At 28.8% G+C, this 23,580-nt stretch overlaps 8 protein-coding genes across 8 annotated transcripts; 3 read left to right on the forward strand and 5 right to left on the reverse strand.

Annotated features, from left to right (window-relative positions):
* Nucleotides 1-1,860: 1,860 nt before the first annotated feature.
* On the forward strand, nucleotides 1,861-2,832 carry PGO_142330 (phosphoglycolate phosphatase precursor; the record flags this gene model as incomplete). The annotated part of the gene is made up of 1 exon (XM_028690224.1): nucleotides 1,861-2,832. The coding sequence occupies one exon, from the start codon at nucleotides 1,861-1,863 to the stop codon at nucleotides 2,830-2,832; it is 972 nt and encodes a 323-aa protein (XP_028546025.1).
* Nucleotides 2,833-3,392: 560 nt separating this feature from the next.
* On the reverse strand, nucleotides 3,393-4,143 carry PGO_142340 (conserved Plasmodium protein, unknown function; the record flags this gene model as incomplete). The annotated part of the gene is made up of 2 exons (XM_028690225.1): nucleotides 3,393-3,529; nucleotides 3,972-4,143. The coding sequence occupies 2 exons, from the start codon at nucleotides 4,141-4,143 to the stop codon at nucleotides 3,393-3,395; spliced, it is 309 nt and encodes a 102-aa protein (XP_028546026.1).
* Nucleotides 4,144-4,886: 743 nt separating this feature from the next.
* On the reverse strand, nucleotides 4,887-9,494 carry PGO_142350 (hypothetical protein, conserved; the record flags this gene model as incomplete). Its single annotated transcript, XM_028690226.1, has 1 exon — nucleotides 4,887-9,494. One exon carries the CDS (start codon nucleotides 9,492-9,494, stop codon nucleotides 4,887-4,889), a length of 4,608 nt encoding a protein of 1,535 aa, XP_028546027.1.
* Nucleotides 9,495-10,865: 1,371 nt separating this feature from the next.
* Nucleotides 10,866-13,419, reverse strand: PGO_142360 (calcium-dependent protein kinase 3; the record flags this gene model as incomplete). Its single annotated transcript, XM_028690227.1, has 4 exons — nucleotides 10,866-10,893; nucleotides 11,441-11,568; nucleotides 11,814-11,915; nucleotides 12,127-13,419. The coding sequence occupies 4 exons, from the start codon at nucleotides 13,417-13,419 to the stop codon at nucleotides 10,866-10,868; spliced, it is 1,551 nt and encodes a 516-aa protein (XP_028546028.1).
* A 1,484-nt stretch (nucleotides 13,420-14,903) lies between these two features.
* Nucleotides 14,904-16,046, reverse strand: PGO_142370 (hypothetical protein, conserved; the record flags this gene model as incomplete). Its single annotated transcript, XM_028690228.1, has 3 exons — nucleotides 14,904-14,990; nucleotides 15,290-15,333; nucleotides 15,506-16,046. 3 exons carry the CDS (start codon nucleotides 16,044-16,046, stop codon nucleotides 14,904-14,906), a joined length of 672 nt encoding a protein of 223 aa, XP_028546029.1.
* Nucleotides 16,047-16,989: 943 nt separating this feature from the next.
* PGO_142380 (ATP synthase epsilon chain, mitochondrial) lies at nucleotides 16,990-17,703 on the reverse strand (the record flags this gene model as incomplete). Its single annotated transcript, XM_028690229.1, has 3 exons — nucleotides 16,990-17,045; nucleotides 17,279-17,373; nucleotides 17,639-17,703. The coding sequence occupies 3 exons, from the start codon at nucleotides 17,701-17,703 to the stop codon at nucleotides 16,990-16,992; spliced, it is 216 nt and encodes a 71-aa protein (XP_028546030.1).
* A 1,225-nt stretch (nucleotides 17,704-18,928) lies between these two features.
* On the forward strand, nucleotides 18,929-21,274 carry PGO_142390 (GTP-binding protein TypA; the record flags this gene model as incomplete). The annotated part of the gene is made up of 1 exon (XM_028690230.1): nucleotides 18,929-21,274. One exon carries the CDS (start codon nucleotides 18,929-18,931, stop codon nucleotides 21,272-21,274), a length of 2,346 nt encoding a protein of 781 aa, XP_028546031.1.
* Nucleotides 21,275-22,865: 1,591 nt separating this feature from the next.
* On the forward strand, nucleotides 22,866-23,225 carry PGO_142400 (hypothetical protein, conserved; the record flags this gene model as incomplete). The annotated part of the gene is made up of 1 exon (XM_028690231.1): nucleotides 22,866-23,225. One exon carries the CDS (start codon nucleotides 22,866-22,868, stop codon nucleotides 23,223-23,225), a length of 360 nt encoding a protein of 119 aa, XP_028546032.1.
* Between the last annotated feature and the right edge of the window lie 355 nt (nucleotides 23,226-23,580).

The following is a 23,580-nucleotide window of genomic DNA, read 5'->3' on the forward strand; positions in this document are numbered from 1 at the left end:
ACATACACATGATGTAAATACTCGCTGAAAAGGACATCACACATTGCTGCTAATATGGGATTAGATTGAAATGCTTATAATGTACAACCTTTTCATTTTAAGATCTCCATAAAAAAAAAAAGGGTCTTGTATATGTATAATGTTTACCCAACTATATACACTTTTACACCATAAAGAACGAGAAAAAAAAAGAACTTTTTCGTTTTTCGAACAAGTAGAAGACGAAAATTAAAATTCCATGTAATGCGTTTTTTTTTTTTTTTTTTTTTTTTTTTTTTTTCTAAAAAATGTGTGTACCTTATTAATATTATTTTTTTGAAATAATTTTTTTCACCTATGTCCCCTTTATGCAGCTCTATAGGAAGAAACCGTAATGGCGCTCAAATAGGTTAAGCGTGCAGTGAAAAAATGTGTATATATATATATATATATATATATACAAGCATGTATAACTTCCTTGTACTACGAATAAATGAATTGTATATAACATGAACCAGGTTTACTCTCTCTCTCTTTTTTTTTTTTTAATTTTTTTTTTTTCTACACCGGAAGGGAAATAAATATATATTGAAAGTTTATACATTTGTACTATCATAGGTTCAAGTTCCTTTGACGTTTATTCCCTAAAAACATCATTTTGAAATGTGAACATTTTAAACAGCATTTTAACACTGGGTCTTAATTCTATGCCAAATTGTTCCTATCACTAGATATTTTTATAGAATATTTTATGATAGCCATCTGCAGAGTTAATGTGCCTACAGCTCAAGAAAAGGGATCAATCTAAGAAAATCAATACGATAAAAATATAGTAACATATTGTAAGTTGAAGAACTGTTTTTCATAAAGACGGATTCATTAATTGGCATTCTCGAAAAAAACATTTCATCCAGGTTCTTGCCTTTGCTATTTTACTCACATTTATTTATTTATTATTATTATTATTATTATTTTTTTTTTTTTTTTCATATTGTTCTTATTGAACCTTTTTCTGTTGATTTAAGATGAAAACATTGGAAGGCGTTATGGCGAATTTACTCCTTCGAACAATTTATTTTCATCGAATATAGGAATTTTCTTAAGGATTAAAAAAAAAAAAAAAAAAAATACGGACATAGAGAATATATACGTGCACTCTACATTTTATGTTTATAATTTATTTTTTTTTGTTCTTTTTTTATTGTTTTTGTTACAGTTTTGTTTTTCTTCTACCCACTTGGGATTTTTTTCCGTATCCATTTACATGTTTCACATTTTTGTTTTGTTAATTCACTTCACCGGACCAAGTTCATATGTATACATATATATATATATAAGCCAATGTTACAAAACTTTTGAAGTAGCCATAAGGTGACTGAATGATTTTAGCGTTATCCCATATGTATACATCTATATATGCACATCTGTATATGCATAGATTTGCACATATAAGAAGAATGTTTTAAATTCTCCCTAAGGTATACTTGTACACTTAGAACTTTTTATTTTACATCATACAGGTGACGTTAATGTGAAAATAAGTTCTTAATTTACCAAGTCCTTAGTTATAAAAATCATTTTGTATATTTCCCTCAAGTGCATATGCCTATCTGTACACACTTATAACATACACATGCGTTAGCTTTTTATGCATGTAAAGACAACTGTTGCCATAATTTACATGCACATACGTGGCACTGTAAGTCTACACCAAACTTACACACCTAGGAAAACTGAAAAACAGGAAAAAAATATATAAAAAAAAAAAAATTACACAGAATACCCAAGTACGCAAAGAAACAAGATTAGTACAGGGATAAACAAATAAGTATACTCTCCTGATCAAGGCACGAAAAGTACGAAAAAATATAAAAGGAAAAAATGTCATTAATACACTCGAAGAGCAGTGAGAAGGGTAATGGAGTGATAAAAGTAGACAAGGATTATGAAAGCTTTATGAAAGAATGGAAGATAAAAAATTCGGTAGACGCAAAAGATTTTTTAGAAAATTTTCAAGTTTTTTTTTTCGATTGTGATGGTGTTCTATGGAGAGGAAATGAACTCATAGAAGGAGCAGTTGAAGCTATTGATAAGTTAATAAAAAAAAATAAAAAAGTTTATTTTATAACAAATAATTCCACTAAATCTAGAATTGCATTGTTAGAAAAATTTCATAAATTAGGTTTTGAATTTATTACAAAAGAACATATTATTTGTACAGCATATGCTATTGCTAGATATTTTGTAGAAAAAGAAGAATATAATAGTGGAAAAAAAAAAATTTATGTTATTGGAGAAAAAGGCATATGTGATGAGTTAGATGCTTGTAATCTTACTTGGCTAGGTGGTCATAAAGATAATGAAAAGAAAGTAATAATAAAAGATGATTTAGAAATAAATGTAGATAAAAATGTTGGAGCTGTTGTAGTTGCTATAGATTTTAATATTAACTATTACAAAATACAATATGCATATTTGTGTATAAATGAATTAGGTGCGGAATTTATTGCTTCTAACAAAGATGCTACTGCAAATTTTACTCCCAATCAAAAATGGGCGGGTACAGGTTCTGTTGTGGCTTCTGTTGAAGCTGTATCACTTAAGAAACCAATCGTTCTTGGAAAACCAAGTTTATTTATGATTGAAAATGTATTAAAAAGTTTGAAAATTGAAAATTCTAAAGTTGTCATGATAGGAGATAGACTTGACACAGATATCAGTTTTGCGAAAAACTGCAAAATAAAATCAGTTCTTGTTTCATCAGGCGTTACTGATTCTAATTTTTATCTTAATCATAATCATTTAGATATTCAACCAGATTATTTTATGAAATCCATATCGGAGTTATTATAAACATTTGCACATAATTTGTATACACCTCTCCGGGTACCAATTGTTTTTTTTTTTTTTTTTTTTTTAACCACACAAGAGGATCATTCAACACACAATGCATGTGTGAACATTTTGATATACACGTATTCATGCACATACATTAATATATACAGCAATGGTGGTTACACCATTCTAGGACACCTTTTTTTGTTATGTAATAAATTCACTTTTATATTATTTTATTTTTTTTATTATTTTTTTTTTTTTTTTTTTTTTTTTTGCACAATGATAAATGGTAAACAATTACACGAATAAGCGGGTACTTGTGTAGTTCTGCCTCTGGGCTCCTATATATGTACAATTCTTCATATCTATTGTGACATTGTAAGTACGTAGATTGCACAATCCTCATGAGCGAAGTAGAAGAAGCATGAAAGAGGGAAAAAACAAATTCTATTCTTATTGAAAAAAGAATCAATATACCAAAAATCATGATAACTTTGAGATTATACTTTTTCTAAATTGTTTTTACTTTTTATTTTTTTTTTTTTCTTCCCTCCACACATATCGACTTAATGAATTCAAGAGTGCACGTCACCCCTTCCATTAATACTCAATTTATTTAAGGTTTCATTCAGTTCTTGAAACTTTTTTATTAATCTTTGATTTTCCTGACGAAGGAACAAATTTTCTCGTTTCAATTCATCAATTGGTACGTCTATATAAAAAAAAAAAATAAATAAAATAAATTCAATGTTTCAATATATGAAGTGCCTAATGAGCAATATACATTAATGGTGTTACGACAATTGATTCTTTATATTATAATTAAATAAAAAAAATATGTATATATATAATAAAAAAGAGAGGAAATTGTAATGTCTCATATATATTTCACTATATCTTGTTAAAATGTCACACCGGTTTGAATGTAGAATAAGGTGCGTTCTTACAATGAGAAATTATTCATCGTGGGATGCAGTAAACAATGAATGTTTCTCTCTTTCTGTGTATATGTACATGTATATATTTACACAAATAGCAAAGTCACAATTTTTATTATGGAAAAAGAAGAAAAAAAAAATATATATATATGTATATATATGTATACATGGATAGATAGATGGATATAGGTAGCAGAAAAATTTACAAACAAGTACCCGCATCTACATCGTGAAGATGATCAGATATAAATCTTATAGCGTCATTAGGTCTTTCCTTCTCTTCAAATAATTTCAGTAGAACACGGCTTATGTGATTTATCACGTCATGTTTTTCCAAATAGGCAATAAAATTATTTTCCGCTTTTCCCATATTTTCGCCTGTACTCATTTTTGGGCTAGGGAAATATAATTCATAAAAATGTTCCTTTTTTATTTACAAAAGCACAATTGGTTTAAAAAAACAAATAATAAGAAAATAGAGTTATATATTTTTTCTATTAATTACATTTCAAAAAATGAAAAACTTTTCCCCTTTTTACTGATAATATTAATATTACTTATGATATGCTCATTTGGTGAATGAGCGTTAAATACTTATAAGGAAAATCTTATGATGTTACAATAGAAACATTAAAAAAAAAAAAAAAAAAAAAAAAAAAATCATTTTAGACAAGTTTTTAGTTTTTTTTTTTTTTTTTTTTTCCCAAAAGGAATAAAATAACAAAATTATATTTTAAAACAAAATGGGAACAAACCGTATTTCATGCATAAGTCAAAAATTACATAGCAAATAAAAACGAATTTGTCATTTTTTTTTTTTTTTTTTTTTTTTTTTGGGTGTGTGTGTGAATGTACAGGGTATTATAATAGAACATTCACATATGTCTCATATGTGCAAACAAATATTACGCACACATTATGCGTGTAATTAAAAAAATAAGAATGGATGAGATTCTTCAAACAGTTTGAATAGTTTACAATGTTTAATTGTTCTGTCTGTTTCGATTTTTTGTGTCCTCTGGTTAGTCATATGCTCGATCAATTTCGTCAGTTTGGCATGTTTCCCAAATTTGACCTGCTTCATCAACTTTTTCTACATTTCAGCATACAACATATTGTATGTGTAAGCTCCTATTGGTAATCTCTCTTCTCACAGTTTGACTTGGCCATGCCACCTTTGCCAATCTTTGTCTCCATGGTTGCGTCAACTGGCTTCCAGCAAGACCCTAATAGCTCATCCTTTTGGTTGTCTTCCTTAGTCTTACTTTCATAATTAGAACTGTTAAACGTTTTAATCCTGGAAGATCTTCTTCTCATTACATCTGAGAGAATAGTAAGAATTCTGTTCATATTTTTCTCTGTCATTCTTATAGTTTTTTTGTTCATATAAAAAGAAGCTGTGACGTTACCAATTATTATGTTATCTAACTTTAAGGAATTAATTATGAATTGAAATTTTTCTTCTATTGCATTTCCTTTAAGAAAATGAAAAGTTACCAATATCCATTCCTCAATTGGATATTCTCTAATTACATTTACATTAATAGTTTCAAGTATTAAAAATGCTTCTACAAAATCTATAGTTTTAATTTTATATATATTTATTAATTTTAAAGTATATTTTAATAAATCATCGAAATTTTCCTTGTCTTTCTTTTTTTGAATATGTTCAATTAAAAAATTAACAAATCCTGATGCACATCTCTGTTCATCAATTCTTTTGTATTTTTCATTTGTCATTTTTAACTTTTCTTTTTCTTTTAAAACCGTTTTATCTCTAAATATTTTTAATTCCATAGTTTGTGTTTTAGATATTTTTTTTTTCTTCTTTTTTTCGATCATTTTTTCGTTCTTATTATTTATATTGTTTTTCTTTTTTTTACTACTTTCTTCTTTTATATATTCCTGAACACTTTCTGTACATACAAGTGTATCATTACCACAACTTTTTTTTTTTTTTTTATATTTCTCACTTTTCATCCTAGCGCTTCTCCTCACTGTTTGGCATAGCATATGATCATTTCTATTTTGTTCTTCTTTAATGACTAACATGTTGTCTCGTTTTTTATTTTTCAAACATATATCTTTATTTTTAATTTCGTTTTGATATGTAGAATTTTCTTCCTCAGTTGGTCCTTCATATTGGTCAATATATTCATTCTTCTCATATCCATTATCCTTAATCGTGTCTTTTCCTACCCCACTAGATTTAATTCCCGATGTAGTAGACCTTTTATTTACCATCCCTTCCCCTTGAGAAGAACATACATCATCCTTGCTCCTCTGTTTTACTTTTTTATCGTTATCTACATTTGTTAGCAGAGGAAAGAGGTTCCTATTCTCATTTGAAGTCTTTATTTTTCTATTACTGCTTTGACTTAATTCCTTACGTAAGTTTGTCATTTCAGGCATGTACCGATCTGTCATGTGGTTAATGTCTTTATCTGATTTATCTGATGTGTTAAATTTATACACCTTTTTCGAATTTTGTAAATATGCATGTATTAATTGATCAATTTCTGTGCTATTTTTATATTCATTTGATTCCATCTGCCTTGAATCCATTTCGTGTTTTTCTATCCATAATGTTGAATTAGATTTTCCATCCTTTTCTGAATTGTAATTTATTCTGTTTTTTTTTTCATCTTTTATTCTATTATTTCTATAATTGGTTATTTCACCATTGCTCAACGGGACTTGGTTCTTTAATGCTTCATCATTTCTTCTGTTGAAACGTGATTCTCCTTCTCTCGCTTCTCCTTCTTCTTCTTCTTCTTCATATATAAAGCCTTCTCTCGATTTCACGCTGCTCCTTCGAGTATTGCTTACATTGCCACCACTTCGGATACCATCTTTTTGGCTATCCTCTAATCCATTATAGTCAGCGTTGTCATCAGTTAAAAGGTAAATATCACCAATCGGTTCGTTCTTACTTTTCATTTTTTCATCTCTTCCACAATCAAGTTCCTTCCTTTCCATATACCTAAATGGCTTGGACGAATTGTATAACGGGAAATAATTACTAACGTCATGAATCCCACTGTCCTCAAAATTATTTGTGTGAAAAAAGTTTTCATTATTATTACTTACTCTATCGAAGTAATGCAGGCACATATTACTGCAACTGTGGTTCGGTAAACAAATGTGATCATTTGGCATATTTTTTTTGGAGTATACAATATTTTTTTTATTATCTGTCTTTTTTGAAATATTTTCAAAAAAATAAGGTTTATTATTTTTGTGTGCATTTTTTTTTTCCTTACAAAGGAAACATTTTGTTCTGTCCGTAAAATAGTCATCTGTGGGTTGGTCTACATTTTTTTTTTTTTCTTTATTTACAGAAGAACATTTTGTGAAGTTATTAACGTCTTTTTTGCTTCTATTCGTATGTATCAAGTTATTTCTGTACCCCTTCATCGATCTATTCGTTGCTACATTCACAGTAGGTGTCTTTTTGTAAAATGTATCTTCACCACTCCTGTTAGTACTACTCTCCTTGCTATACCCACGTGTGCAACAATTGTTTTCGTTCCTACAGAACACATCGTTATTTCCACTTCTGCTATCACTCTTGTTATTCCCACTTCTGCTATCACTCTTGTTATTCCCACTTCTGCTGCAAATGTGATTCGCTTTTTTCGTTTCTGCTGAATGACCAATCGTTTTTCCCCCTGACGAAAAATTTTGTGAATTGATAAATTGCCTCAGACTGGATGAACCTTTCACTTTGGGTACTTCTTCATTTTCTTCATTTTTGCTACTACTACCATTATCATTATTGTAAAATAATTCATGGGGGTGCACAATTTTTGCATGACCTGAGATTATCCTATTTCTAGACATCTGTTTATCTGAATAGAGACCACGCGGATAGAAATATTTCTCCTCTTTGTAATTATCCGTATTGGGAACTTTATAAGTATGTTCATCAATATTATTATTAATGGAATACATATTATATTTTTCTCTATCGTTTTCCTGTGACAAAACAGTTCCTTCTTCTATGTATCCTTTGTCATAGTTGTTCTCAATCGTGTTCCTATTACTAATGTGGGAAATGTCATGTCTTGAATGGCATTTCTTATGAACAGTATAATGCGTAGATAAATTGTTATGCTTATCATCTTTTCGTTCTAGTGAACCTGAGTTACTTTTTTTCTTGTCTTTTATTACTACCATATGACTGTTACTTGCTACACTTAGAAGTTTCCTATTATTTGATATATTACTATCAAAATGGTGTAATATATTTTTTTCACATTTTGTCAATATAGTACTTGTGTTTACTTCATCATTAGAATGGTTCATTCTTTTCGAGGAAATAAAATTATTCACACAATCAGGATGTTGTTTGTATTTCCCTTTATATACTTCTTTTCCTTTTTCCTTTTCCGTCTCTTTATCTTTATCTCCTTCCTCTCTGCCCTCTTCTTCTTCTTCTTCAAAATTGTGATAATATTTCATCTTCTGGTATGTCAAATTGTTGGGAACTCCCAAACATTTTCTTTCTCTGTTTTTTTCGGCACTTTTGACCGTATTACATTCATCTTGATACTTCCGAATTAACATTCCTCTCTTGATTTCCCAAAATTTTTCATTTGGATAATACACGTTTTGATTATCCCAAACTGACATTTTATAGGATTTATTTTCTTCCCTATCCTTAGTCAAATGACATTCACCATTTTGTATAGTACCACATTTTCCTCTATGTTTTGCTTCTACACTATTTGCAGTAATACTCATATTATTACTTCTACTTCGTATGCTTTCTTTGACTACGAAATTTTCTACAACTTTGTTCTTATGATCCCTACCATAAACATTAGCACATATGTGTGAATCTATGTTTTGGTAATTAGAGGTTTTCTTACAACAGTTGGACTTGGGATGGTGATTATCTTTTTCTTCAAAGCTTTTTCGGGGATGTCTATTTTGTGGCATATTATTTTTGATGAAATTTTCAGAATTATTGGAAAATTTTGCTTTCTCTTCATTATCCCACTTGGGAAACATATCTGTTCCTGTTTTCCCTGTATTTGTACTATTTTCAGATTTGTAATTTTTATCATTTTGAATCATGTAAGGTTCAGAATTATTTCTGAGGGTCATACCCATTAACAGTGGATACTTCGATTCCTTTAAACTGTTTATGTTAAGAGGTATGCCTTCATCATTCGTGATTCTACTTCTTCCTACTTTTTCATGATTACAATTCCCTCCTCGACTCTTTGCTTGGTAATCCGAATAAGTTCCAATTTTGTTGGTTGTTCTGTTGCAAAGATTTTTTTGGAATTCCTTCTGTTCTACATTAGTGTTTCTCATTTCGAATTTTCCATTTTCTTTGCCTTTATTATAGCTACTAATATTACAAGTGCTATTATTACCATTCTTACTGACAACAATTGGTTCATTCCCTTCCGATACATTATTATTTACACAACGCAAGCTATTTTCTATATAATTTGTTCCTTCTTCATGGAATATTGTACATCCTATTTCTTTGCATTTGTCCCTTTGTGGATTTTCTCCTTCTTTGATCTTACTTTTTTTGAATGTAGAACTAGTGCTTTCTCCATAGGAATCACCATTTACCTTCGATATGCTTCTTTTGTTTCTATTTCCTTCATTTTTATTATTACAACGATAGGCATATATGAAGCAGCAGAGACCACAGGTCAATAAAGCCAATATGCCTTGTACTGTGAATAATAATACTGTCGTGTTGTTGTGAGACATTTATAACAAGATCTAAAGGGTGGTAATGAGAAAAGCTGTGGAATAATGAGCTCGCAGTGTAGCAATGATACAAACTCAGAAACTGCCAAACTGCCAAACTGCCAAACTGCCAAACTACGAAAAGTTTATCAAAGAACTACTCAAATATAGTTTGCAGAATGTCCAAGACAAACAAATAGCTAATGACAACATACATTGAATATGTCACAACAACAGTTACATGACCCCAAAAAAGTGTATATGCTTCACCTTTTTGAAGGCACAACAAAACATTTTAAACAAAAATTTTTTTATATAAAAATAATTCAATATTAAAAAGTTATACTTTTAAGGCGAGAGGAAAAGAGACATGCGTCTATAACAAAGTTTAAAAATATAAACAATACATGAAAAAAAAAAAAAATGCATGTGTATTTTAAATTAAGTACTTAAATAATAAAAAAAAAAAAAAAAAAAAAAAAAAAATGTAGATTAAAAATATTGTGAATAATTTAATAAAAATTCCTAATAATGTAAGCGTGATTTTATTTTCGGTAATTTCCGCTGTTAAATCTTTTTTCCATGTGACCTCACAAACTTGTGTTTAACGGGGGTTGCTAATTTTGCTATTAAAAAATACTTTAATTTCTTCTCGTTTTATAAGCATAAATGCAAGATGACTTTTCACATTTGTAATTCCATTTAAATGTTTTACCCCTTAATGAGAGTCCTCCGAATGTTTGTGTTTTTATATCGTCTTCCTTTAATGCAAAAACGTAGGAAAACACAAGAGTATACAAGTATACATGAGCATATATACAGTGAGTTACAATGAGCTACATATAAATTTTCATCTGCTCATTCTGTCCATTGCCACTTTAAAAGGTCTCGTAGATGGAAAAAAAAAAAAAAAATAGTACTCGTAAAAAAAAAAAATAATTTTAGCAGAACAATCTTGAAGTATAAGATGGAAGACAAACGATATTGCATTCGACATGTTCTTGAACTCTTTTGAACAAATCATTCATAATGCTACAAAAAAATGCATAAATGTTTTTTTTTTTTTTTTTTTTTTTTTTTTTTTTTTTAAGGAGTATACAACAAATTTGAGAACTGTTTCCCGTAGTGATTTATTTTCACATATTATATACTACTGTAAAATAGGTGTATTTAAAAAATCAAGAATTAGAAAAAAATGTGGAAAAATATTTTAATTGTCATTAATTATTTAAATGTACATTCAAACAATTTTGCCAACATCATTATTTTCCCTTTATAGTGCACACATCGGAAATTTTGTTTCTCAGTTTCCCCCATGTACATAAGAGACATGAAATAATGCATTAATCTGGAAATAGCAAATGGGTCATCTGATTGTCTTCCATTTAGTGTTTACGTGCTAATAAAGTAGCTGCTTATCCTGTGAAAAATACGGGTACGCATATATAAGCACATGAGCATGTATGCACGTGTATATTACTATGTATACATGTTTCTATGCATACACGCTTCTTCATATACATGTTTCTATGCATACACGCTTCTTCATATACATGTTTCTATGCATACACGCTTCTTCATATACATGTTTCTATGCATACACGCTTCTTCATATACATGTTTCTATGCATACACGCTTCTTCATATACATGTTTCTATGCATACACGCTTCTTCATATACATGTTTCTATGCATACACGCTTCTTCATATACATGTTTCTATGCATACACGCTTCTTCATATACATGTTTCTATGCATACACGCTTCTTCATATACATGTTTCTATGCATACACGCTTCTTCATATACATGTTTCTATGCATACACGCTTCTTCATATACATGTTTCTATGCACACACGCTTCTTCTTATACATGTTTCTATGCATACACGCTTCTTCATATACATGTTTCTATGTAAACATGCTTCTCAAGAAGATGCACGTCGATGCTTAGTGCGCTGTGTTACCATGGGTGATCTATAGCCTCAATCACGTTCAACCTTTTGGATGGATTAATCTGGAGGAGGGACTGAATAAAATTCTTAGCTTCCGAAGATATGTTAAACCAGTATCTTTCATGAAATGTCACTTTTTCCTATAAACAAAATTGGAATAGTAAAGACATTCATACAATTACTTTAAATTTGTTCACTAATCTCTAACTTTATCGAAATCCCAAATTTTGAGAATTGAAACATTTCACATTTTTATACGAGGGGTATACGTGCGGAAAATACCGCCTCTGAGAAGTGTAACTAATCATTTAATGTAAATTTTAAACAAAAAAAAAAAAAAATAAATAAATACTTTTATTGCATTAATTTCCTTTTTCTGATATACCTCAAATCTAGAACAAGGATAAAATGGTTTATAACCACCTAAAAGGATGTAGATTATTATACCTAGTGCCCACATGTCAATTTTGTTGTTAAAATCGGATTCCTGTGATGGGGTAAACATATGATGACAATAGGTTGGGGTGTAAGAATAAATGTGCACAAGGTTAAAGGTGCAAATTTTTTATAAGCAAAAAAAAAAAAAAAAAAAAAAAATTAAAAGACTAATTCGTTTCCCTCCTTCATTTTCTATTTCCTCACTGTTAACGTTGAATTTTTTTTGTTTCTCTTTTTTTTTTTTTTTTTGCTCCTCAAACCTGAAACAACTCTGGGGCGATAAATCCGTAACTTCCCCGAATTCCTCTGTATGGATAAAACTCATCAAAGGCGCATCTCACTGACAACCCAAAATCTCCAATTTTCACGATATTTTTAAAAGTGTTGTCATTTGGGTGATTGGCGACATTTTCATTAATAGAGCTTATCAATTTCGTAATATTTAGTTTTTTACACTTAGAACCATGTGGTAATTTCAAATCAGGCAACATATCAGAATTAAAAGGGAATGATTCTTCTAAATGAAAAAGCAACAAATTCTGTGGTTTTATATCACAATGTATTATCCCCTTAATATGAAGGTAATAAAGAGCAAATAAAATCTGACAGACGATTATTTTTACTTCTATTTCACCTAATATATTAAAACCAACATATGTGTATAAATCACCAACTGAAGAATATTCTAGAAATACCCAAATATCGTTTTCATCTTCTGCACTTAATATCATTTGCAAAATGTTACAATGTTTTAAATTTTTATGTATTCCAATTTCGCGCCTCAATTCTTCAATTTCGCTAACCTTATAATATAATTCTTTGTGTTTTACTTTTAAAACTATATGGAGAATTTTATTTTCACTCTCCTCATGGGCAACACTGTAGCAGTAATTATTGTTCTGATTTTGTCTCTTCTTAGCATCAATGATGCATTCATTTTTTCTCTGTCTATTGATATAAGCAAAGGTAAAAGTTTTTTCCTTTTCGTCTTCATCCATTTCGCCCTCTTCTATTTTGCGTTCATCCTTTTCCTCCTCTTCTATTTCTTCTGCTTCCATTTCTTCTTCTCTTTTGTCCCTGTTTTCACTTTCCCCATGTCTTAAAGGTTCTTCCCCATTTTGTTGTTTCTCTTTTTGATTTCCTTCAGATACCTGTCGATACCTATTTGTATCTCCAAATCTTCTTTCGATAGATGAACGGATGCTTGTCGTTTCGTCCGCGTCCAAAATACTATATTCTGAGTATGTATCATTCGATTCATTTATTTTTATGTTACAACCTAGTATATCATTATTTATATAATTTACATAATTTTTCAAAACTAAAGTTTTTCTAGAGTCAATTACCCATTCACATAAACACACTGTACTCGATAACCCTCTTAACAGCACCTTAACTATTTTAAAGTACCCTAAATCGGATATATATAACTCTTTAATGCTATCATAAGAGGTCTGTCTGCTCATACTTGTCCATTCATTGTTCTTATTTCCATTTTTTATATTCGAAATGATATCAGATATGAGAGAGAATGGAGTTTTTTTCAGAGGCATACTCTGTACTTGTATATACAATACTTTATCAAAAAAAAAAAAAAAAAAAAAAAAAATTGACAATTTTGATAAAATAAATTGGTGCAATGGAAACAAAATACGCAAATTGCTAACTTTATGTCACAGCTAATGACAATTTTCGTCCACAAAAGTTGGCTTAATTTTTCTCTAAAAAATACCCATGAATGTGTTTTAACAGGGTGAGTATCGTGCGGATCAGGTCAAAAAAAAAAAAATATAAACATATATATAATAAATGGAGCTTATCTTAATGTTGATGCATACACATGCATGCGTATGTTCATATGTGTATTCGATCTCTTGTACGTGTTTTGCAGATCATTAAAGAATTGTTGTAATGCGGCTTCTCAACTATAATATCATCCCACAGGGTTAAGAAGAAAAAAAAAAAAGAGTATATATATATATATATGTAAAATAAAGGGGGGCACAAAAAATTTCACATATACTAGGCAAACCGCCTATAATATGTCTTATTCACATAAGAATTGTGTTCCGTTATATATTTTATTTACAAAAAAGAGTTTGTTATGCTTTCTGGGCAATTGCCCTTTCATATGGTAGCACTTGGAAATTGTTTACGACAATAGGTGTTTACAAATGGTTTTGTATGCATATATATATATGTATATGTGTGTGTATATTTTCATGGATGTGGTTGAATACTCATGTTGATGTATTCCTCCTAATGGATCTCACAAGATGATTTATTATAACTATTTTAAATGTAGTACTAATAAATTCCGAGATAGAAACATTTTATCACAAAAAAAATAAAATATACTTGTATTTTATATGCTTTATTTTTTTTGTCAGATTTTCAACGATTTGTTGGTTGTACATTACACACATAAAAAATTGTTGCTTCTGCATTTAGTACATAAAAAAAAAAAAAAAAAAAAAAAAAAAAAAAAAACTTAAATCAACGTTAACAAATTTGATGTAACATTAGGAAAAGTATTAAACATATGAAAAAAAGAATCCTTAAAAAAAAAGCCAACAAAGATAAAAAAGAAAATATATATATAATTCGAAATTTGTTCTCTTTAAAAATCCATACATTTATTTTAAATTATTTATTGTATTTCTGTAAAAATATACTCCTAAAGAGAAAAAAGAAATGCAAATATATATTTGTTACATGAAAGCCAAAATGTTCACTCACCTATTTTACTGCATATCACATGTAGGTTTCTAACCATTTTTATGAAGAAGAAATATTTTCACTTTTAAGTGATATTCGAGAGGATAGTGACATTCGTAAAAAAATGAAAGGAAAAAGAAGTGTGCTACCAAAAATAACATAGAACGAAACAAAAAAAAAAAAAAAAAAAAAAAATGATAAAATAAGATGAGGAATTTAAATGAATATGAATTTGTGCCAATGGGGTGAATGGATATCAGTTAAATATAACAAAAAAGGCAAATAAGAACATGACTAATTGGGCGAAAACAACAAAGAACTAGCTTTCATCATAGGGTGAAAACAATTCTTCCAAATCATCTGCTCCTATCGACGTTGTATGTTTTTCTACATTTTCGTGATTTATCTGAAGGAATAAGGAACAAAGATTTAAACAACTTTTTATGAGCATATCAAGTTATTAAATAGTTAAAAAAAAAAAAAAAGAAAAAAGACATCCTATAAACAGCGTGAATCTTTACATGTGTGCATGTATGCACAGATGTATTCGAGACACCTTGAATGAAAGTATTAAGCATAGGCATCATGTGAAATATTAACATTTGTATTCTCAAAAAATCATATTTTTCATAACAAAGATATTTTATGTTATATAATATGTTTATCTACATGCATTTACATATATGTTTATATCTGTGCACGTACCGTGTTTGGCTCTTCTTTTAGATCATCTAAAATTTTTTGATTTTCTGTAACAAAAAGGAAGAAGGAAAAAAGACATGGGAAAAAAAACAAAAAAATATGCATAATGACAAATAGGGGTGAAAACTAGTTTTTTTTTGTTTTTTGTTTTTTTCCTTCTGAAATTATGATTTTATACAATATCATAATTTTTAAAAATAGAATATTATAATTACGTACTTGTGTCTATTAGCCTATTCGTGTAATTCGTTGGAATTTTTTTTTGAATAGGATAGTAATTTAATACATTAGAAGGATAAAAAATACGAATAAATTCAATTAACTTTTTAAAAACTAATTTATAATCATCTTCATTCAAATTTAAAATAATACTAGATCTGGCACATTTTTTTTTGCAAAAAAATTCAGAGTCCAATATAGAATTTGTTATGTTGTTTGAATTCATTAAATTGCAACAAATTTCACAACGTTCCTCAGAACAATTTTTAGCTCCTTCATTTTTTTTAAAATTGGAAGAACATTTCTTTTCAAAATCGCTCAGCTTTTTAAATGAACAAGAACATTCATTGTTCGAATTGTTATTTTCTTTACTGACAAGACATGCCAATGTATCCCCCATTTGTACTAGTTTTGATATTTCACTTGTAGAATTTATTTTTGAATTCAAATAGGATAAAAATGAAGAAACAACATTTTTACACTCTGTTCCAAGGACATTTAGGAGTGCAAAGCATAGAACGAGTAACACCCATTTACACATTTTCTTGAAGGCGCGTGAGTGTAGGTCTATGTGTGTGCATGTAGCTTTGTAATGTAGGTTATTTTTCCGTTGTTATCAATTTTTTTAGCGATAGTGAACAGATCAAAATTCGGAAATTATATTTTTAAAACATTTTTCTTTTTTACTGTACATCTGTGTGATGTCAAAATAATTATGGCAACTTTTTTGTGAAGTTCTTAAACAATTTTGTTTTGCTTTGTTTTTATCCATTTAGTAACCTTTCCATCTTTTTCATTTTTACCATTTCTTTTTTTTTTTTTTTTTTTTTTTTTTGGTATATACACAATTTTAAAGGGGGTTTAAAAAATATATATTATTAAAAAAAAAAAAAAAAAAAAAAAAAAGAGGGATATACGCACATGTTCGAGAATAATTAAAAGATTTCACATTTGAGAGCATATTACTAAACACACCTCTACATGCATTAACTTACATGAAGTTGTAGAAAAAAGAAAAAAGAGAAATTTTTTGAAATTATGAAATTTCCTGTTATAAAAAATAATGAATTGAGATTCTACAAGTTTAGATTCTTATAAAGTTTGTAAAAAAAAAAAATGATTGCTTCTCTTAACTGTTTATATATATAAAATATATTTTTCTTTACATTTTGGTTAAATTATTTTATTTATTATTTTATTATTTTTTTTTTTTTTTTCCTTAAAAGTTTAATACTCAAAAAGGGGTATAAATTTATTAACTTCACCATTTCCCCCTTTTTTTAGTTTATAACAAGGGATAAAGTTGTAAGTGTAAGTTTTGGATGTTAATTTCATAAGATGGGTTATAAATTTAGTTTAACTGAATAAACCTTTTTTTTGGTGATACGTATGAGTTGTTCATTTTGGAATATTCTTCCATTTTTTGTATTTACTTTCCTACATGTCCTATAGGTGGTTCGGTTTCATCACTTTTGACTCATGTTTCATTCCTTATTATTGCTTAAACTTTTGAAAGCTTTTTGGAACTCTTCATGGAGATCTGTTCAAAGGGGAATGTATATATGCGTGCGTAAATATAAGTATCCATATGCACGGATATGATATATTATGGAAATAATCAGGGAGTTCAATTTACTTGGCTCCAAAAAAAAGGAACGCCGAACAGTATTAATATTTATAGAGAGAACTGTGGAAAAAAGATTCCCTCACTATTACTGAACTTAAATTTGACGAACATTTTTAAGAAAACTTTTAAACGCTAGTGAACTTTACCTTGACTAATTGGTTTTCCGTCTTTGTATATTGTTTCTCTAATATGCATTTTACTTCTTTCCAAGGCTATCTCAGAATAGGGATCTTTCAAGCACCTTAAAAGGAAAAAAAATTAAAAAAAAAATAAAAAATAAAAATAAAAAATAAAAATAAAAAATAAAAATAAAAAAACAATAAGTGGTGATCAGATGTGTGTACATGGTATGTTGGTCAACATGTTCATTATTTATGGTATTTTTTGCATATAAATGGAAAGGTGAAATCATTCAGTTGTTTTTCAATGTGAAACTTTAATGTATCTTGCTTCACTTTGTTTTGCTTCATTTCGTTTTTTTATGTTTTTTTTCCACTCCTTCATACTTCCTTAAAATGTCCGCCATCTCTGAGGCATATCTTGTATAAGTAACATTTGCCGCTTTCCACATTTTGGGATATAACAAGGATGAATATATTTCAGAGGTGCTAGTTTTATATTTTCCTATGTACATATATATACATGTAGATATGCATAATTTCAAACTTGTTATACTTGTCGTGAACTTGTGTTATATACACAACTCAATCGTCCATCAAGTGAACCAAGATAATGTATATATTTTTTAACTAGAGTAAAAGATAATTTGTTATGTTCCACAAAACTAAGTTTTAAATAATCGTGTTCATGTTACTAGAAACTTTCAATGCTCATTGTCATAAAAATTCTTAAACATGTAAAGATTGTGTATATAATGCAGCTGTGAAATGGGAAAAAAGAAAAAAAAAAAAAAAAAAAAAAAAAAAAAAAATGATTATGGATATGTTCAATGAAAGTCACTGAATTTTAAAAAAAATTACAACTCCCTTCGCTCTTCAAAAAAAAAAAAAAAAAAAAAAAAAAATTCTAAAAATACTGATAATTCCAACGTTAATGCTTAAGGAACAACATTTCCAATGTTGTATTATGTAAATTATTCAATAAGTACCTGCTGTCACTCCCAACTTGTTATTTAGTATTGGAAAAATATACATAAATCAATTTTGTGGCTATTTGAGTAACCCATAAAAGAATAATTTTTTGTTTATTATTATGCCATAAAAAGAGAAAGCTGCAGGAAAAGTGTGTAATAATTTGTGCACGATCCATAGACTAAGTAACGAAGTGAGAGTAGCAAAAAGTTATACACATAACACATATATTACATATGTGTTTTAATATCACTATATATAGCAACATATCCTAATGTTTTTTCAACACAATTATAGTTCATATTTTCGTACAAGGGGAAAATAACTACCCATATTTGCTAAAAGCATTCCTCATGAGAGACGAAGTGTTTTTGATACATGAATTTTGCCTGCTTTGAATATTCTTCATCCATTTATGATTCCATTGTGTATGATGAAGTTGGTGATTTGATCGAACTCCCCCTTTAAGGAGAATATAGATACATACACACATGTGTGTGTGTACATATCTCGGAGACATGTAGAGATGTTGATTATATATTGCAACATAAGAGATACATATATAAGCACAATAAAAAAAAATAAAATAAAATAAAAGGCATAAGAGCACGCAAATACACAGACAGGCAGACACGAGAGCAGAATGCGTCAGGCGGAGTGGTAGAGAAAAACATTTTTCGAAGCAAAATCAAGAAAAGGCAAAATATGAATTATTTTTTGAAAGATCATAACGGTTGTGCAGCTAAAAGGGTGGTTAGCCAATATATTGGAAGGAGTGCAAAAGGCATAAAAAGATACGAGAAAAACCTTTCCACTTTTAGTGCTGCTACTAAGGATAGTATAAAGGAATGCATAAACGATGTATGCAAAAGAAGAAAATATTTTACTACGTTATCTTTTTGCAGTAATAAGAGTATATTATGTGAAAACAAAAATATTTTGTGGGAAAAAATTAACATTAAACAAGGGTCTCCATTAGTAAATAAAAATAATAATTTTCTTTTTTTTTCAACTAATAAAAAAATAAAAATTATACATCCAGGAAAAATAAGAAATGTAGCAATTATTGCACATGTTGACCATGGGAAGACAACACTCGTCGATAAGTTGTTAAAACAAGGTGGTGAAGAAACTAATAACGAAAGAGTCATGGATCATAATGACTTAGAAAAAGAAAGAGGTATTACTATAATGTCCAAAGTGACCAGAATAAAATATGATGATTATTTTTTTAACATTGTTGACACACCTGGTCATTCAGATTTTGGTGGAGAAGTAGAACGAGTTCTTAATTTAATTGATGGAGTATGTTTAATTATTGACGTAGTAGAAGGACCAAAAAATCAAACAAAATTTGTTCTTAAAAAATCACTTTTAAATCCGAAATGTAAAATTATTGTAATTATGAATAAGTTTGATAAACCTAGTAATATGAAAAAAAAGGAAGAAATTGAAAATGAAATATTTGACTTGTTTGCTGATTTAAATGCCCCAGACGAATTAATGAATTATCCCATTCTCTATGCATCTGCCAAAAATGGATGGTGCACTGAAAATTTCGATGATGCAAAGCAGAATAAATGTGAACACAATAATGTCCTAGTCATATTTAAAAAAATTATAGAATATTTTGATGCCCCATTGACTTTATCCTCCTCCAGTGATATTACATCATCAGATGTGAATCCATCTATGGAACCTGAAAAGATGCTTACATCGGACATAAACAATTCGAACGAGCCTTCAAAATGCAAAGAAATCATTGGAAAAAATTCAAACACAAATAGGTGTGCAGATTCCAAACTAACTGAAACCAGAATTATGAGCGAACCATTCAGTATGCTTGTTAGCCTTATAGACCACCAAGAAGGAGTTGGCGTTACAGTTACAGGAAAAATATATGGAGGAGTTATAAAAAAAGGAGATACTATTATTGTGAAAAATGAAGAAAATAAAATAAAAGGAACTTCCGTAATTAAGAATATATTTTATATGAAAGGACGGAAAATAGAAAATGTTAATTTTGCTAGTGCAGGAGATATTGTAAATATTTCTTTTTCTAAAGGTGTTACGCCATCAGTTAATGATACCCTATCATCTGAAGAAACTGTTTCAAGTTTGAAGGCAAGACCAATTGATCCTCCAGTTCTATGCCTAAAAATTTCTCAAAATACAAGTCCATTAACAGGAAAGGACGGAAAACACATAACCTTGTCATCTATTGGAAACAGACTTAAAAGAGAGGCAGCTATAAATGTAGCAATTGAAATTAACGAATCAGAAAAAAAGGATAGTTATGAAGTTAAAGGAAGAGGTGAATTGCAATTAGGTATATTAATTGAAAAGCTAAGAAGAGAAGGATATGAAATGACTATATCTTCACCAAATGTTATATACAGAAAAGACGAAAAAGGAAATTTATTAGAACCTATTGAAGAATTTCATATTACTATACCATCTACAATTAGTTCTAATATAATTGAAAAATTAAATACAAGGAAGGCCGAAATTTTAGATATTATAAATGATGATAATGACAATACTTTTATTAAATGTATATGTCCATCTAGAAATTTTTTTGGCATGAGATCATATCTACGTGATGTAAGTAAAGGAACATCGATAATTAATTCTGAATTAAGAGAATATAAAAAAAGACAAACATCGTATAAATCTGATAGAAATGGTGTAATCATATCTTCATCCAATGGAACTACAACTGCTTTTTCCTTAGATCCTATTCAGTTAAAAGGAAATTTATTTGTAAGTGAAAATTACCCAACTTACGAAGGTATGATAATTGGTGAACATTTCCTAAGTAATGATATTGAAATGAATGCTGTCAAAGTCAAACCAGTACAACACTTAAGAAATAAAGGACATGAAGAAGCCATCAGGATAAATTATAAAAATATAACTATTGAATATGCACTCTCATTTATTCAAGATGACGAAGAAATAGAAGTTACTCCAAAACGAATTGTTATGCGAAAAAAAATTTTAAATACAGAACAAAGAAAAACTGCAAATAGAAAGGCCAAAGTTTGTTAAATATGAAAACAGGGCAATGCAAAGGAATAAATAAATGGGTTATGTCAATAGCTTTTTCATCGATTTAGGAAAAAATGTCTCATAATGAGATCACCCCTTATTCGCACCATCACATTCGTGAGAAGTTGAGTACGAACTATGTCCTGTGCTCCTGAACGTACATTTATCTGTTCTCCATGTTTTCTACCTTATCTATGTTATCTATGATCGCTGGCTTTACAACCCAAAAAAAAAAAAAAATACACCTTGCACATTTAATTTTTCAAAATTTTATCTGCGCATAGGTATTTTTATGCGTTTAGGATAAAGCTGATACTTCTCATTGATAACATGTAGAGAAGGTCTACTTACCAAAGTGCATTGTACCTCATGAATAAAATAAATAGTGCGTAATAAATTTTGTATTATTATTATTTTTTTTTTTATTTTATTATTTATATATATTTTGCATTTCACATACCGCTACTTTTCAAACACGTCATTTTATGTGTTTATTTTACTTAAATGTGTAACTGGACTTTTACCGTATATAAAATATTTTTTAATTAACATTTACAACAATCACACGAATGGTGGTTATGCGCAAATAGAATACATATAATTTGTACACAACCAACATTAATTGCTTCTTTTTTTCACGTCTTGGGTATAAACGCGTTAGGAATAGTGTACGGACCCTATTAAAAATGTGGCTTGTGTGTAATAAGATAACAGGGAAAAAAAAAAAAAAAAAAAAAAAAGGAACAAAAAATAGTAATTAATGTTATCTTAAAATTGGAGATCTAATATGTAGATTTTCACCTGAACAGTAATAAAAAATGTGGATAAAAAAAAAAAAAAAAAAAAAAAAAAAAAAAAAGAGCGATTTATTTGCAACACATTTTTTTTCTTTAAAGTTTTTTTTTTTTTTTTTTTTTTTTTTTTGGAGTGGCGTGGAGTCTATGTTCCTTTCTCAAAGAAAAGAATGTTATAAAACAGATATACACACAATATGACATATGTAAAAGCTTCAAAAAATCGATTTAGTGAAATTATCAATTTATGAAAATACGAAAAGCAGAACAAACTTCATCTGTTTTGAATGAAACATGTGCCTGATAAATGATGAGAAAAAAAGAGAACATAAAAAAAGTACAAGTGAATACAAAACGGTTAAACAAACAAATGACGAAACGAACCAGAGAGAGAACGAACGAATGAACGAACGGACGGACGAGTGAGCAATTTTGGGCTATCGCATTTATCATATCTTGTAATTGCGTTATCTATAAAATATATTTCCCCCATATATGCGAAATGTTAAGGAATTAATTAAAATTTTTTTTTTTTTTTTTTTTTTTAATTGAAAGAATTTTCACAATATACAAGGAACTCTCCTTTCGTAAGCAATATATGAAGGACCATTTGTGTAGAGAGGCATATGACACACACTAACAAATGCACATACATAAAATACGTGGAATTATTTACTTGTTCTCCGTTACATGAAGGACAAAGGAAAAAAACTTGCATTTTGCATTAGTACAAACATATATTATGTACACAGGACATACCAAACGAAGATAATTTTTAACAAGGAGGTTAATAAAACATGATTATAAAAACATATAATTTTCACTTTATTAAGAAAAACTATGCACATAAATTTGCTTCTCCTGATTGTCCTAATCTGATTAATATTAAAAAAGTGATATATGAAAAATTAAAGCCAATATGTTTTCATATTAAGCAAGACTATACCATGGGACATCATGTTCATGATATGCATTTTTATGGAATTCTTTGTTCTCCTTTGTTTGAAAATAAAAGTTACAAAGATATGAACACAATCGTAGAAAAATTAATGAGTGAAATTAACTTAGCTGGAAGAGTAAAATTACACTGTCAACCACCTTCCAGATTTAACAAAATGAAAAAACATGTTAGGTGGAGATGGAACTTGGAGAAGTAGAGTTTTGTAGAAGTGGAATATTGCAAAAGTGGAATTTTGTAGAAGTAGAGTTTTTTAAAAGTCCAATTTTGTAGAAGTGGAACTTTGCCAAAAAAATCCTTTACCAACATCATGCTACTTTGTCTTGAGACGTGCATAGAAATGCAATTCAGTAATAAATCATTCTACGAATAAGGATCGCCGAAATAACCATTCAGCACGTTGGCTAGATGTGATGATTCAGGTATTTTACACTCACCTCTTTCACCGTCGTAGACACAAATTTTAAAATGTTTTTAACATTTGTAAAAAATGAACTTCACAAATTAGAATGCACAAAAAAGTGAGTTTATTTAAATCTATGCGAAAATTGCTT

This window comes from Plasmodium gonderi (genome assembly GCF_002157705.1).
Source record: "Plasmodium gonderi DNA, contig: Chr14, whole genome shotgun sequence".
NCBI classification, from domain to species: Eukaryota; Apicomplexa; class Aconoidasida; order Haemosporida; family Plasmodiidae; genus Plasmodium; species Plasmodium gonderi.